The sequence below is a fragment of the Zalophus californianus genome, chromosome 11 (assembly GCF_009762305.2).
Source record: "Zalophus californianus isolate mZalCal1 chromosome 11, mZalCal1.pri.v2, whole genome shotgun sequence".
Taxonomy (NCBI): Eukaryota; Metazoa; Chordata; class Mammalia; order Carnivora; family Otariidae; genus Zalophus; species Zalophus californianus.
In genome coordinates, this window is record NC_045605.1 from 59,808,947 (window position 1) to 59,824,501 (window position 15,555).

Here is a 15,555-nt window from a genome sequence, read left to right on the forward strand (position 1 = left end):
CTAAGTCCATGGCAGGGTATGGTTCCAAGCAGCTTCCCACCTTAGGCCTGGAGTCTCCTACGGGTGGTCTAAGACCCAATTTTGGTGAGTAGGAGTGACTGAGCTATCCCTGTAATGGCTCTAGGCTTGGTAGCTGGGGTAACTGGGTTATCTTGGGTTGAGGCACAGGCTTTTCCAGCCCTAGCTCTATCTGGTAAAGACCTGTCCCCTTGGGGATGTAAGGGAACAGCTCTCAAATGTGTGACTGTGAGCACCTGCCTGTAGGCTGCTGGCTCTCGGCTTCTCCCTTTCTGAGCCTTAGATGAGTTTTTTCCTTAGACTTTGCATCCCAGTCCACTACAGAATCGGTGGCTGGGCCCTAGTGCAAGACTGGCCCCTCCAAGGGAGCCCAGAGCTTTGTTAGGGAAATTGGGGGGTAGGGGGACCACAATGAAGCCTATTGTCTCCTGTCCCCTTTTATAGGAAACAAAAGGCTCCCAGTCTCTGGGGAGCCCTAGCCCATGCCCATCCCCTGCCCAACCCCCAATGCCTAGCACACAGGGAGGAGCAAGGGCCACTGGAGACAGGAGGTTTTATTGATACTGATGGGGGTAGGAAAGGCCCCCAGGAGCCTGGGGAAGGGGGGGCTGAATCAGTCAGCAGATGCATAAGGCCTGGGCACATGGGGGTAGGTTAGGGCACATTCATCTCAGGATTCTGTGGCTCCTTTGGGGAAGGGAGAGAGCATCTTGAGGGGGAAGCAATTCAAAGAGCAGCAAGGGAGAGGTTAGGGACATCTGAGAGCTCCTAACCTGAGAGAAGGCACCACAATAGGCAGCAACATCTGTGTGGGAAGCTGGATCAACTGGTCAGTAGGGGTGATAGGGGAGGGGCACTTGGGTTGGCTTCTTGGGGAGGGGTCCAACCTTGGCCTGGGTGACCTCTCAGGAATACCTGGTGTTCCCAAGCAGAGCGGGGCAGGGCCCGAAGCCCCTTTCCCTGTGGGCCTCATTAAGGAGAACTAGGCATTCAGAGAAAAGGGCATTCAGGGAGCCCCCTGGCAAGGGGTGCCAGAATTAGTCCTTAAGGCACAGCTGGGGGCAGACAAGGCGCCAAGGCACAACTGGTGGGGGGGCAGGGGCAGCCTCCAAGCCGAGTGCCAGGGTCACAAGAGGACACAGGACCGCCCACGCTTGATGGGCGTGGGGTTGAGCACAGCCCGGACAGCCTCAGCGAACACTTCCTTGACGCCGTCCTGCTGCAGGGCCGAGCACTCGAGGTAGCGCACAGCATGGATCTGCTTGGCCAGGGCCTGGCCCTGCTGCGGTGTGATGGGTGCCTGGCCCTGCTCCTTAAGGCGCCGTAGGGTGTCAGGCTGGGCTCTCAGGTCCTTCTTGGTGCCCACCAGGAGGATGGGCACGTCGGGGCAGTGGTGGCACACCTCCGGATGCCACTTGTGCCGCACATTCTCGTAGGAGGGCGGACTGGCAATGGAGAAGCAGATGACAAAGACGTTGGTCTGAGGGTAGGAGAGTGTGCGCAGTCGGTCGTACTCCTCCTGGCCCGCTGTGTCCCACAGGTTCAGGTTCACGGTGCGCCCATCCACTGCGCTCTGGGCGCTGTAATTGTCGAACACTGTGGGGATGTACTCCTTGGGGAAGGCGTTGGTTGTGTAGCAGATGAGCAGGCACGTCTTGCCCACAGCCCCATCGCCCACTACCACACACTTGATGCTCTGCATCGTGGGTGCAGCTGCGACAGTGGAGGCAAATGCCTCCTTCCCCTTCTGGGCCCCTCCGGATGCAGTGACCTGTGGACAGATTGAAGAGACACGCGTGGTTAGGGAGGCCTCTACCGGCTGGGGAGAAAGAATGGGAACACACGGGGGGAAACCAGCTCCTGTTCTCTTAACCTGACACCATCCTGCAATCCCATGAAGACAGATCTCCGAGAGAGCGAGAAACACAATGAGAGAGAGGCCCTGAGACCAAGCCAAGATGCTCAGGTGTAGGGAGGATGGCAGTATCACGTGTAATATGTTATGTGAGGCAAATAAGTGCTGGTACCAGACTGAATAAGGTCAAATCCTGGTTCTTCTATTTCCTACCCAGGTGACCCTGGACAAATTACTTAACCTCTGTACGCCTCAGTATTCTTATCTGTAATAGGGTAAAATGCTCCCTACCTTACTGGGCTGTTGTAAGGATTATGGAAATTAACACATCCAAGGCATTTAGAACAGTACCTTGGGTCATAATAAGTATTTGATAAGTATTAGCTACTTTTTTCCCCCCTCCAGGCAGTATAGACACAAAAAGTGAGGTACCTAAGTAGGGGATCTACCAGATCCTCTACCAAACAGGGACCCCTCCCACTGAGTAGACTGGAGAGGGGTTCTAGCACATAGCAGCTGTCCCAGGTCGCTCTGAGATGTAGCCATGGTAGGGCTTCTACCAACTCAGGGCCCACCCTGCCCAGTGCACTAATGTTTTAACTCCAAACCTGACCTCTTGGCTATTAAGTACAAACGAAAAGGCACAAAGAGAAACCTGCTAAGTAAGGAGCAAAATTCTCTAGACAGCTGCCCTATCTCAATCCAGGGTGCTTGAGGGATGGGGAGAAGGCGGGAGAGCTGACCCCATAACTCCTGTAAGCACAGTAAACCTTCTCTCGCAACTCAGTGTAGGAGAATACTGGAGATTGAGCCAGGGCTGGGATTTGGTCTGGAGTCTGGTATACAATGATGAAAGAGGCAAAGGCTATGGCTCCCAAACATCAGCATCTTCTCTCAAAGCCCTTGGTGGGGTAGGGTAGATCCTCCAAGCCCAGCCAAGAGGGATGGGCGGAAGAGGAAAACAAACATTTGATTTGCCCCTTCATGTTCCATCCTTTTCCTGAGATCATGGCATGTGCCTCTGAAAAATTTCAGAAGCTTCCAGACTCTTGGATAGAGAACATAGTGCCATTAAAGCACCATCACTGAGAATCCATGCCGAAGTCAGACTGGCCAGGGATTCTAATCCTAGTTCCACCAACCAGTTATGTTTGATCTTGGGCAACATGTTTAAGTTTCCTGAGTCTCAAGTTTCTCATCTGTAAAATGGGAATAATCTTGCCTATTGTGTTAGAATTGCCAAGAGTATGAAATGAGCAAACATGAAGAAAGTGTTTGGCATGAGGTGTGGCACACAGGAAGTGCCAAATAAACAGGCTGCTGTAATTATTAGTGGGGTAAGTATAAGAGAAGTCCCAGCTCCAGCCATCACCCTGATCCCCTCTGCAGTGCACAGGGCTTTGGGGTGAGGAACTGCTCTTCTGAGTTCTGGAACAGAGCAGAGCTTCCGGAAACCCTGTGATTATTTATACTGCTGTGGCAAGATTCCTCCTCTCCTTGGCTACTTCCTCTCAGCCATGGTTGGGGGGGGGGGGGGACTTTTTCTGGCCAGTATGTGACTTCCTTTCCCTCTCTCCCACAACCAGGTCCCTACTCCCTGGGAGGAGACAGCCCTGTTTTAGACACATGGGATCTCTAAGCATCCCTTGTTCCACCCAAGCACCATCACTGCTGGCCCATTTTCCCCATTTCACTTTATACAAACTATACCCTCGTCTGAGAACCCCATTACCCTCCCCCAGTTGGACCTCTCAATCATTGGTTCAGAAGCCTCAAAAATCAAATGGAGGGAGGGGTAAGGAATCCCCCATTGGAAACAGAAACAGAATCCTGGGGGTATGGGATCTGCACAGGACCCAGGGATGGCCCCAGCTCCCTCCCAGGTCCCCACTTCCCCTGGGGCCAGCTTGGAGGGAAATGGTTTCACTCTTAAGGTTGCCTCTCTGGGCATTAAAAATATTTCCATCTTATTTGCATGAATAAGTATATGTTCAATCTCAGGAAAGAAGATAGAGAAAGAACGTTGGGAACAGGTCCGGGAAGGAAATAAGGGTCCCCTAGGGCAGCGGAGGGAACCTCAGACTGTAAGTCAAGAGACCTAACCTAAGTCTTAGCCCCAGCTCTGCTCTGCTGCTGATTCACTGCAACCAAGCATGAGGCACTTACCCTCTCTGGGCCTCAGTTTCCCAATCCATGAAATGGGGAGAAAAATGCCTGTGACAAGGGCACTAGGTAGATGAGACATCAAGAGCCCTGGGAGCAGGGGATAGGATGATGGGGGCAGCAAAGGCCCCCAGGTGGGGGTAGGAGGGCTGAGTCAGGACATGCATAAGGCCTGGGCACACTGGGGCAAGTTGGAGCACATTCATTCTCAGGATTCTGTGACTCCTTCCCTGGGAAAGGAGCAACCAGTTTTTTGGGGGTGGGGGAAAAGAGCCATTGCTTGTGTCCACAGGATTATCTGGGAGACACCGGCAATCTGAGAGGACTCCTGGGCTTGTAAATCTTCAGTTCCACACAGAGCAGGGGAGTGGGTATGGCAGTGTGACTGGGAACTCTTTCCCCTGCAAGCCCAACACTGGGCTGGCCCTGGCAGGAAGGCGAAGAGGGAACTCTCTGGCCGGCAGTCACCAGGCCCAAGAGAATGGAAGTATAGCAGGCTCCAGGCAGCTCTCTAGGGAGGGGTTATCAACCAGCAATCAGTAAATCAGCCCTCAAAGAAGCTGGGAGGGACGGGGTAGCTTCCGGGCTGGCAAGGGAACAGGGACTGACACCGGAAAAGGATCATGAGTGAGGTAGTGTCCAGAAACAGGGCAAAGCAGAAGCGGTGTAGCTAGAGCCAGGCGCACGAGATACCTGAATCTGACCTCTGGGGCTCACCTGCTGACTCTGCCCCTTGATCAAAAATCCTCCCAACGTACAACCTTTCCTAGGTCACGTGATGTTGTTACTTGATCCTTATGACTACCTACTGGTAATATTCCTAATTTACTGATTAGCAAACAAGCTCAGGGCAGTTAAAGTAACCCAACATCACAGAGCTCGTTAGCTTGGAAGTCAGGACATAAACCCCAGTTTTGTGATCCAAAATCCCATGTTTTCCTCAAGGTGTCACACAGCCTCCAAGTCCCCCCTGACCAGCTGTCTTAGAGACCATAAGCAAGTAAGTCACTTCCCTCCCTGGAGCCTCAGTTTCTTCATCTGTACAAAAGGAATGAGAACACTTGCCCTCCCTGCCTCAAACAGCAGCAGTGAGGATCCCTGATCATGGGAATGAGTGCACTTTGTAAACTGGGAAGTGCTGTGCACACAAGAGGTTACAAAAGCAATGCCTTTCATCCCAAGAGGCAGAAAGCACTGAGTATGCAGGTGTCTGAGTGGTGGCATCAGCCCAATTCTCCCCACTCAGGTCTAGCTCAGACTTTTGTCCTCTCTCCCAGGACAACTCTTTTCTCTGAAATCCTATGGCCTGAGCTGGGTCAATTAAGTTCCCACAGCTCATTTAAGGAGGGCACATGCTAGAAGGTGAGGTCTAACCTGTGCCACATAAGGGACACTACCAGCTTGACGTCGCTCCCACAAGGAGCACAACTCATGCGGGGCTAATGTTGTCTGAGTGTGGTTTCTGGAGCCCAGCTTGCACCCTGTGGGACCTGGTCTTGGGGTGTGGCCCAGGCAGGCCCAGAATGGGGGAGGGAAAGGAAGCAGCAGATTGCCTGATTGCCAGATCTTGGTGTCCGTTAAAGCAGGGGAAGTGTCCCAACTGGGAGTGGGGGAGGGGAAGAATGGGCTGTAAGAAATGGGGGAGTGTGGGGGTAATGGGAACTTGCTGCAGCCTTCTAACCTGCCTCCCTGGCACGGGGCTCCCCTTCTACAGCCCTACCTGAAACTCATTCGAACTACAATCTGTCTGTGGGCATTCTGTTCCTGAGCTCTGGCCACACCACCCTGATCCTCTACATGCAGCCTCCACATACTCTTCCCTAAAACACATCAAGCAGCAATATTTCCTGTCCCTATGGGAATCCAGCATTTCTTCCCCATTTCCATCCTCCAACCCGTCCTCACTCCTGTGTGTACCTCTAACCTTGGTCCTCCAGAGCCAGGCACTCTTGCCACTTCCTCCAGGAAAGTTTTTGTAAATCACCCAAATCCAAATGACTTATCCCATCCCAGGTCTGGTCCCAGTTTCTCTCACAGGTATATTCTAACTTGCATCACATGGAGGCTGATCTGAATCTTATCTCTTGTCACTAGACTGGGAGGGTCTAAAGGGCAAGGTCCTCGCAGATCTATCTCCTTAGGCTGAGCACAGCACACGGTGGCTGTCAGTAAATAACTGAATGAACTCAATCCATCCCTCCTGTCTTTGCACATGGGAGTTCCTCTTCCTAGAATTCTGTTTCCTCGCCTCAGAGCCTCCCAGTCCTGCAGGGTCCAGTTCTGTTCCCCCGCTTCTCTAGGACACCAAAGCAACCCCCTCTCCTGCCCTACCTTCCCCAGCACTGTCTGAACTATTTATTCACTGCACTGAACTGGATGCCTCATGAAGAGGGAAGTCTGTCCCGCTTACTTCCAGAAGCCCAGCAGAGGGCTGGGCAAAAGCTGCAGACTGACACACATCTTCTCACCCATTAATCCAGACTTTGATTCTGGGAACAAGGAAGAGCCTCCATGCCCAGGAGACATAAGACCAGGGTAACCAACTTCCTCCTTCCTCTGTGGAGTACAGTTTAGAATACTGAACACACAGGCTAGATCGCCCTGTCCTCAGATGGACGGCTGAGAGGAGGGGATGCAGGCATAGCTGGCCCAGAGGTGATGAGAAAGAGGGGTAGGAAAAGTCATCCTGATAAGGCTAAGAACTGGGAACATCAGAAGACCGTTGGTCAAGGACGAGGGGAGGGTCAGGGTTTGTATTGGAAATGGCTTCAGAAGCTCTGCAAGTCTGTTTGTTTTGAAGGAGAGGTGGAGGGGTGATATGAAAAGGCTCAAAGGGGCTGCAGCTGGCTGCAGCTGGGCTAGGAGGAGGAAGCTGGGGGAGACATGAGGTCAGTGTGGGGCTGGGACCAGGCCATGGGCTGAGTCTCTCTCATTCTTCCCCTTGTCCCCATCAGCAGGGACAGAACCCAAGACAGCCTAGTTCCCAGCCTTAAAAAAAAAAGAACGTATGCTGAAGAACTCTCCACTTCTTGCTATTCTCCACCCTTCACCCCCTGCAGAGGATCCTGCACTGCAGCAGGTAGGGAAAGAGGCAAAGAGAGTTGACTCCACCTGCTAGGGGCTGGAAGGACGACAGGTGTAGCTGGGAAGGCACTGGGGGGGGGGGGGGCTGGGACCCTTTCACTAAAGTCCCAGTCCCTTCCTTCTCTCACCATCCCAGGACCTTGGGTGCTCCACAAGGGGTGAGCCCCAGGGCCAGGGCAGCTCTGGCTGGGGGAGCTAAGGAGGCTGCCCCTCCCCCCACCAGGCAGCACAGAGGAAGGCTCCAACACTTGCTTCCTCCTCCCTTCCTCCTCCCCGCCTAGCAGCAGCTCAGCAGTCCCCGGGCCCCATGAAAGGCCTGTGAAGTGGCACTTCCTTTGCCTTTGCTCATTTCACACGATGCTGTACAGAAATGCCACCCTCCCAATCCTGCCTCCCCCACCTGAAAATACCCCCAGAGAGACCCAGCCCCGCCCCAGCTCTGAGGGGGTTTCCACAGGGAAAAACACATCAGGGAGGAAACTCCGGCACCAATTTTCCACTGTCAGTGGGGCAGAGCTGGAACGGGGCAGAGGGTACTCCCCCGTATTGCTGCCCCCCCAAGGGATAATCCCCAGTACTCTGCCCAATTCTCTGCTCTCAACCTGTAAGAATCCTTGTGCTTTGGGGGAAAGGAGCCACTGGTCCCAACCCTGGACAGATACGCAGAGGCTACTGAGGCCTGTCAGATCAAGGCTGATGTGAGACAGCAGGGCCCAGAGTGGGGGGTACCGCTATAAGGAGCTTCTTAGGGGAAGGAGAGTTAGAGCTCTCAGTATTCTCTATGTTCACTGAGGGTATTAACGGGCAACTCCCTAATGTTGGAACTGAATGACAAGAGGCAAAGTTGACCAAGGTTATACAGATTCGGGAGCAAAGCCAGGACAAGGACCTGGGGCTCCTAACCTCCAGTCTGATGTCACTTCCACAAAGGAAAAGGTGAAGACTGTTACTCTGGCCTGGGAATGGGCCCATGTTTCTGGCCTCATTTAGGATGACCCAACAATGGTTTTATTCCTTCAGGAAATGGGCCAAAGGGATCAGGTTGATGCCTGAACCCTTTTTGCTTCCAAGTTCCCTGGCTCTCACGTCTAGCCAACACTAGGCTATCCATGATCTAGAACTGACATTACTGGGCAGACAGCCACTCTCGCCTGCCCCAACTGAGGAGCTCCTCCTGTAAGCTCTAGCTCCTGGGGAGATGTCCTCCGCCCATGACATGAGGACAAAAGAGGAAGCTAGACCCTAGACAGGAAAACCAATCTGTTCTGGGCCCAGGCTTTGTCTTTGGTTTCCCTCCTCACAGACCCCTATAAGCCTCACCACTAATGGGTCTACACTGTATATGGAGGGAGAGGTCTTCATTCTGGGCCCAGGCCCTTCTTCCCAGCTGTCTCATTACAGCGACAACTTCTCGTATCTTCCTGCTATGACCTCCTAAATGCTCACATCAGCCACCTCATCCGACCTAACACATTTGGCCAGAAACAACTCTCCATATCCTAGATTCCCAACCAGGATCTGTGACAATCTCACATCAGCCATTTCTTCATAAAATAAGTACTAGTTTAGCAGGTAGGGAGTCAGAACTCCTGGATGGTTTTTTAATGAGCCAGGATACTGAAAAAGCACCTTGCATGCACACCCTTCTCTGAGCTGGAATTTTTTGCAGGTTCCAGAATTTCCTCCTGGAGTGGAACCCCCTATACCTCCCAGAATGACAGTAGGAGATACGGGTGGGTGGAAGAAGGGACAATTCATGGGAGAGGAACAACTGTGACACGGGGGAAGGATAGAATGAGGAACCGGATTAGCTCTTAAATCTAGTTGTGCTTGGGAATCCCAAAAAAGTTCCCCTCCGCTTCTCTTTTTTTTTCCTAATGGAGAGAAATGATTACAGCAGCCTTGAGGAGGTGGAGAGGCAGGATCTCTCAGCGTGCTTCCCAAAAACTTGAGGAAGGAGCTTTAGAATGGGGACAGGAGCTTATAAAGCCAGGCCAGGTTGAAGTTAAACTCAAGAAGAGAAATTCCTGAAACAGAGGGAGTTAGGCTCCTGGATGAGAGGGGGAATATTAATGATGCCTGAAGGCAGAGGGGTCCGCAGGGGGCTTCCTGATGCAGCCCAGGGCACATGGGTTCCCAGCCTGGGCAGGTCCTGTAGGGAAGCAGGGAAGAGGGAGCAGCCACCTTTGCCTCACACCCCTCTTCTTTTCCTGAACTGGAACTGAACAGTTAAGACCTAAGTTAGACCAGCAATACAGTCTTCCCTCCAGAATCTTGCCTTTGCCCTCTCCCTTTCCTTCCACCACACCTAGCTGACCTCGTCCCATTCTCCCTAACAGGTGGTGTTGGAACCAGTAAGCACTGGAGTCAGGGTCCTTCAGGCTCTCCCCCAGCCTCCAGACCTGGCCCCTTGGTTAAGCATCCAACAGTTTGGGTGATTTTGATTTCCCATGGCCTCTCTCACCAGTTTTATTCCTGTGTCGCTCTACCCTGACTGCTACAGACTGCTTCCTCCTGCCTAACCACAACCTCACCCACGGCAGGCTCCCTTCATTTGGCTGGCTTCCCCTGCTCTGGGCCCTCTCAAGGCTGAGGGCCGTTATTTTGTCTCCAAGAGATAAAGATATAGACATGTGGACATACCATGCAAATACACATAGGGAAAGGTTTTCCAGCCCTTTGATCATCTCTGTCACTGGGAGGTTGTAGCCTGTCTCTCTGAGGTAGGGAGATCTGGAAAAGGCTCTCAAACTCACCAAAGATCTGGACCCCAAAGCTGGAGATAAATGGCTGAAAGGGAAGGAGACAGAGAAAGAGATCGAGAGGAGCGAGGGAAGGTGGAAGAAGCAAAAGAGTGGATATGTGTTTGGGAGCGAGAAGCCAGGCCCGGGGCGGGGGGGGGGGGGCGGGGGGGGGCTGCAGGAAACAGAGGTGGACGGAGGGGCAGGGCAGGTGACAGGACAGGGCCTAGGCATGACAGTGTTTAGGTTAAAGACGAAGAGGGTGATGGAGAGTCTGTGAATAGGGTCTGAAGAAGGAATGCAGGAAGAGAAATGAGAATGTATAGAATTCAGGGACTAACGATGGGGCAGGGAGCGGGGGAAGAGGAGATGCTCCCAATCATTTCCCAAGGCCAGAGCCCCTGCTGCCTCCCAGAAGCTCTATTCTCTCTATCTCCTCACAATAGTCCTGCTCTCAGTGATGCCCTCTTGTCAGGGACCACCAGTATCTCTGAATGCGAGTCATTCCATCTCTAGTCACCGGACAAGACCAGGTCCTCTCCTTCCTCAGTTTACCCCCAAAAGAGCAAGGCCAGGCTCCGGTCAACTAGGCACAGAGATGTTTGCTAACTAAATACCTGTTGCTTCATTCCAGGGATGAAGAGGTTGGGCGTCAGAAAAACAGGCATACAGAGAGCGGGATTGGGGCTGGCGGGGCTCCCCCCTCCCTGCCCTCCTCTGAGTGCACAGGACCTTGGACTGCAGCCTGCGAATGTGGGTCCGGATTGGCACCGATCTTCCAGGGAGGGAGCTCTTTTTCTGCAGTCTAGGGCTTCCCAGGCCACAAACACCGTCCCCTTCCAACCTCCCAAATGTCACAACTGCCGGAGCGGAGGGAGAGCGCCTTCTCCAGCCCAGAGGGCCCCCTTCCTTCACACACTTCGGAACCCCCCCAACTTCTGAGGTCACCCCACCCCTGAGTCCCATCTCCCCGCTCTGAGCTCTTCCACTTCGGAGACTTTTCTCTCGGAGCGGGAGACCCTCCCACCTCAGCGGTCCCTCGTGGCTCCCTCCCTCGATACAGAAACCCACCCTCCCAGAACTGCCGCCGGCTCGCAGTGGCCGGCTCCCCGCCCCGCCCGCCCGGCCGCGCCCGCCCAACTCGCCCTGAGCCGAGAAGCTCCCGCCCGCGGCCTCCCGCAAGCAAACTTCCCCGGCCCGCGCCAGCGCGCAGTCCCCGCCGGCCCGGCTCCCCTCCCCCGGACCCCCAGTCCGCCGGCCCGCGCCGGGCCTCACCTGGTGCCCTCCCCGCCGCGGGGGAGCTGGGGGCGGCGGCAGCGGCTCGGGGCTCGAGAAGGAAGTGAGAGCGGGAGGCCGGAGGAAGTGGGGGGGGCGGGCCGATCGGGGCGGGGCGCGGGGGCGGGCCGGGGCGGGGCCCGACCAGGAAGTGCGAGGGGCCTGAGCCCCCCGCCCGGGTCTCCACTCCCCACCCCTCCCGCCTGCCCAGCCCCGGGTCGGGGCTTGGGCTCCCCCACCCCAGCCCTCTGCCTCGGAGGCCTTTAAGTCAGGCCTCCTAGGGTCAGTTCTCCTCGTCTTCTTGCCACCCCAACCCCAGTAGAGGGTTTTGCCCCCTCCCCGTATCTCGCCCCCACCAACCCCCGCGGGAAGATGCTGAGAACAGGCGTCTCAAGGCTGGGTGCCTCAGTCAAGCCCAGGGATCGAGCGCTGGCCAAGGCTGGGGCTTGGCCAGAGTGGGTCCGGCTGGGGCAGTCCCCACCCCTGCCCCGAGCCCCAGGGGAGTGCGGAGTGGTGGTGATTCAGCAGTGGGAAGGCCCCAGACCCCTGGGGAGGGTGCGGAGACTGGGGGAAGAGGAGCTGGCGTCAGCACCCGGGGAAAGACAAGATCAGCAGAGGCGCCGGCGGAGCCGCGGGCCCCAAAAACAGGATGTCGTGTCGTCGTTCCGCAACCGGCTGCTTGGTGCGCCTGGGCTCTGGGGAGGGGGCGGGGCTGGCGCAGGACGTATGCCTCCCCTCGCCCGCTCTCCTCGGCGGGGCGCGCAACTGCTTAGAGCTGCAGGGCCGCACCCAGGCCCGAGATCCTGCCGGCGCCCTGGGGACCAATGGGTGGGCGGGCTCGTGGGCGCCCTCTGGTGCTTCTGCACCCAGGTCTTGCGCGTGGAGCTCTGACTCCGGAATGGATATCCTTCCTTCCTTCCTTCAACACAAACTTTCTGAGCGCCTACCACGTGCACAGCTCCGTGCTGGGTGCTGTGGAGGAAAACTGAGAGGCGTTTAAGACAAGCTCCCTGTCTCCAAGAGGCTTTCCAGATGAAGAGAAAGAACAACTCCGAGAATAAATAGCTTAACCTGTCAGCGCCTCAGTTCTATCTTTGGTAAAATAGGATAACCTCTCCATCCTATAGTTGTGGAGATAACATGAGAATGGATGTAAAGGGCTAGTGGCGCCTGGGTGGCTCAGTTGGTTAAGCGACTGCCTTCAGCTCAGGTCGTGATCCCAGGGTCCTGGGATCGAGCCCCGCATCGGGCTCCCCGTTCCGCGGGAAGCCTGCTTCTTCCTCTCCCACTCCCCCTGCTTGTGTTCCCTCTCTCGCTGTCTCTCTCTCTGTTAGTTAAATAAACAAATAAAATCTTTTTAAAAAAAAATAAAGAACAATCATGCTATAAGAGTAAGTTTCCTAAACACAACATACCTGCCCACACCTTTGGGTCTATCGCGGATTCTATTCCCTCTGCCTTGCCTTCTTTCCTGTATTGATTGCCAGGCGAAATCCACTTTGACTTTCACAATTTGGCCCTAATAGATACGCCCTCCCTGGCTGCCATCATCCCTCCGCCTACAACACAGGTGCACATACACCCCAGCTCTTGCCATGTGGTTGATAGTCTCTCCCAGTGCAAATAATGTAAGCCACATATGTAACTTAAAATCTTCTAGTGATGACACTTTTTAAAAAGTAAAAAGAAGGGGCGCCTGGGTGGCTCAGTCGTTAAGCGTCTGCCTTTGGCTCAGGTCATGATCCCAGGGTTTTGAAATGGAGCCCCACATCCGGCTCCCTGCTCGGCGGGAAGCCTGCTTCTCCCTCTCCCACTCCCCCTGCTTGTGTTCCTGCTCTTGCTATCTCTCTCTCTCTGTCAAATAAATAAATAAAAAATCTTAAAAAAAAAAAAAGGAAAAAGAGGGGCGCCTGGGTGGCTCAGTCGGTTAGGCGACTGCCTTCGGCTCAGGTCATGATCCCAGGGTCCTGGGATCGAGCCCCACATCGGGCTCCCTGCTCGGCGGGAAGCCTGCTTCTCCCTCTCCCACTCCCCCTGCTTGTGTTCCCTCTCTCCCTGTCTCTCTCTCTCTGTCAATTAAATAAATAAAATCTTTTTAAAAAAAGGAGAAAGAAACAGGTAAAATTAATTTTAATGATATGTTTTACTTAGCCCAATATACCAAAAATATTATCATTCAACCTATAACCAATATAAAAATTATTGACTCTCCAAAGAATAGGATATTTCACATTCTTTTTTTTTTTTTTTGTACTAAGGCTTTGAAATCTGGTACGTGTTTTACACTCACAGAACATCTGAATTTTGGCTAGACATATTTCATATGTGCTCAACAGGACATACAGCTGGGGGGTAAGGTATAGGATAACGAAGGAAAGCCTCTGTCAGATTCAGACTGGTAGATGACTGAGTAGGTGAATTCATTCTCTATGAGCCTTCTGGGAAAGCTTGTTCTGATCCTCCTAGGTGGAGTTTGGGTCTGTCTCCTCCCTCCCCGTAGCACTTGGGATAGACTCCTCTGTGTGGAGAAGAGGAGAGCGGGAAAGACAAAAGGGAAATCTGATTCCCCTCTATACCTTACTGGGAGCACATGGCTGGCGCTTGGTGTTTGCTCTTTAAGAAAGGATTGTGAGTTTCCATAAAAGACAGCATTCAGTGGAGGACTACATACTAAAGCAGCTTCTATGAAGCCACTAAAAATTATGTCCCAGAACAAAGGTTTTTGAGCTGAGTTCCTAGAGTTCCCTTCCCAGGACTTGAAAGTGGGAAAATAGTGGGGCTCTGGCCTCCCTTCCCTTCAACCAGAGTTGGTTTACTTTTATCTGATTTATATACTAGTGTTCTGGATGAAGCGTTTTTCGTTTTTTTTTTTTTTTTTAAGATTTATTTATTTATTTGAGAGAGAGAGAGAGAGCGCGAGAGGGAGCACGAGGGGGAGGGACAGAGGGAGAGAGACAGACAATCCCAAGCAAACTCTGCGCAGAGCACAGAGCCTGAGAGCATGACTCTAGCCAAGAGTCGGGGCCTCAACTGACTGTGCCCCCCAGGTGCCCCAAGAGCTTATTTTTTAAAAGTTTCCTGTAGGGTGCCTGGGTGGCTCAGTTGGTTAAGCGACTGCCTTCGGCTCAGGTCATGATCCTGGAGTCCCGGGATCGAGTCCCATGTCGGGCTCCCTGCTCAGCAGGGAGTCTACTTCTCCCTCTGACCTTCTTCCCTCTCGTGCTCTCTATCTCTCATTCTCTCTCTCAAATAAATAAATAAAATCTAAAAAAAAAAAAGTTTCCTGTAAAAAATATTTGAAAATCAATTTTAGAAGCATAGCGGTAAGAAGAGGTTGCACATAACACACAGTAAACCGAAAGGCTGGGTTGGCAGCCTAGGCTTGGACTGAATTTCCAGAGCCCTTGGTCATGGGCATGCCTGGCCCTGGTTCAGCTTGCTTAAGTGGGAGAGCCTGACTTGACCTTGAGGATTTCATGATCTGGTGGGATATGGGGCTGCCGCATATCAAAATACCAGAGGAAGAAGAAAGAGCCCTGCGCTGGGCTTCAGAGGGCCTGAAGTCTAGTGTTGGCTCAGCCAGACTGGCCACTGAGACCATAGGCTAGGCCTCACCCTTCTCTGGGTCTCAGACTCCTCCACTGGAAAACAAGGGGTTAAATCAGATGATACTTTTGAGCTCTGACTTTCTATGATATACTCTTTAGAATAATAATTAAGTGATTAAGGCTTATGCATGTAACTTATTGCTCATAGTTCTTTAATACCATTTAGGTCATCTTGCTTTGTGTTCTAGTTAATTGTATCTGTGCCTAATGTCTGTCTCTCCCACTGACTATAAGTCCTTTGAGGCTGTGTCTGATTCATCTTTGTGTTCACCCACTGGGCCTGGCACAGGCAGGCCTGAGCACCCATTTGTCTTCAGTATATATCTGTGGAATAAAATTGCAGTAATAAAGCACTGACCTGGGTAGAACCATTAGAGGCCAGATGACTTAGAGACACTTTTAGGGCACAGATATAGGATGGGCCATTATAAGGCCACAGGAGTGGGAGACAGGTAATGGGGTGGGAGTGTCTGCAAAGGTTTCTTGGAGGAGGAAGATGCTTAGCTGAAGAGTATAAGAAGAGGACACAGACCCCATAGGGCTGTTTCTTCTTCCTCCTCTCTCACTTGCTTTCCCTGAATAGGTGAGCTCTTGGTAGGTCGCGTATGTTTGTGCTCACAAGCAGCTGAGAAGCAAGGACACGGGCTGGGACATTCAGAAGAGAGACAGTGTATGAAAGTACCCGGTGGGGGATAAAACAGAGAGATCATAGACAGGTTCTGAAGCCAGACAGTCCAGGATTCAAATCCTAGTTGTACCACTTTCGTAGTGGCCTTTGACAAGTCACATGAACTCTCTCATTCATTCCTTG

At 53.1% G+C, this 15,555-nt stretch overlaps 1 protein-coding gene across 1 annotated transcript; it reads right to left on the reverse strand.

The window, feature by feature from the left end:
• Positions 1-554: 554 nt before the first annotated feature.
• Positions 555-11,330, reverse strand: RHOG (ras homolog family member G). The gene is made up of 2 exons (XM_027581422.2): positions 11,137-11,330; positions 555-1,789 (listed from the first exon to the last, which is right to left on the reverse strand). Exon 2 carries the CDS (start codon positions 1,718-1,720, stop codon positions 1,145-1,147), a length of 576 nt encoding a protein of 191 aa, XP_027437223.1. The 5' UTR covers positions 1,721-1,789; positions 11,137-11,330; the 3' UTR covers positions 555-1,144.
• Between the last annotated feature and the right edge of the window lie 4,225 nt (positions 11,331-15,555).

Excerpts from the sequence above, each read along its gene's own strand:
- RHOG (XM_027581422.2), bottom strand. The coding sequence starts at position 1,720 with ATGCAGAGCATCAAGTGTGTGGTAGTGGGCGATGGGGCTGTGGGCAAG.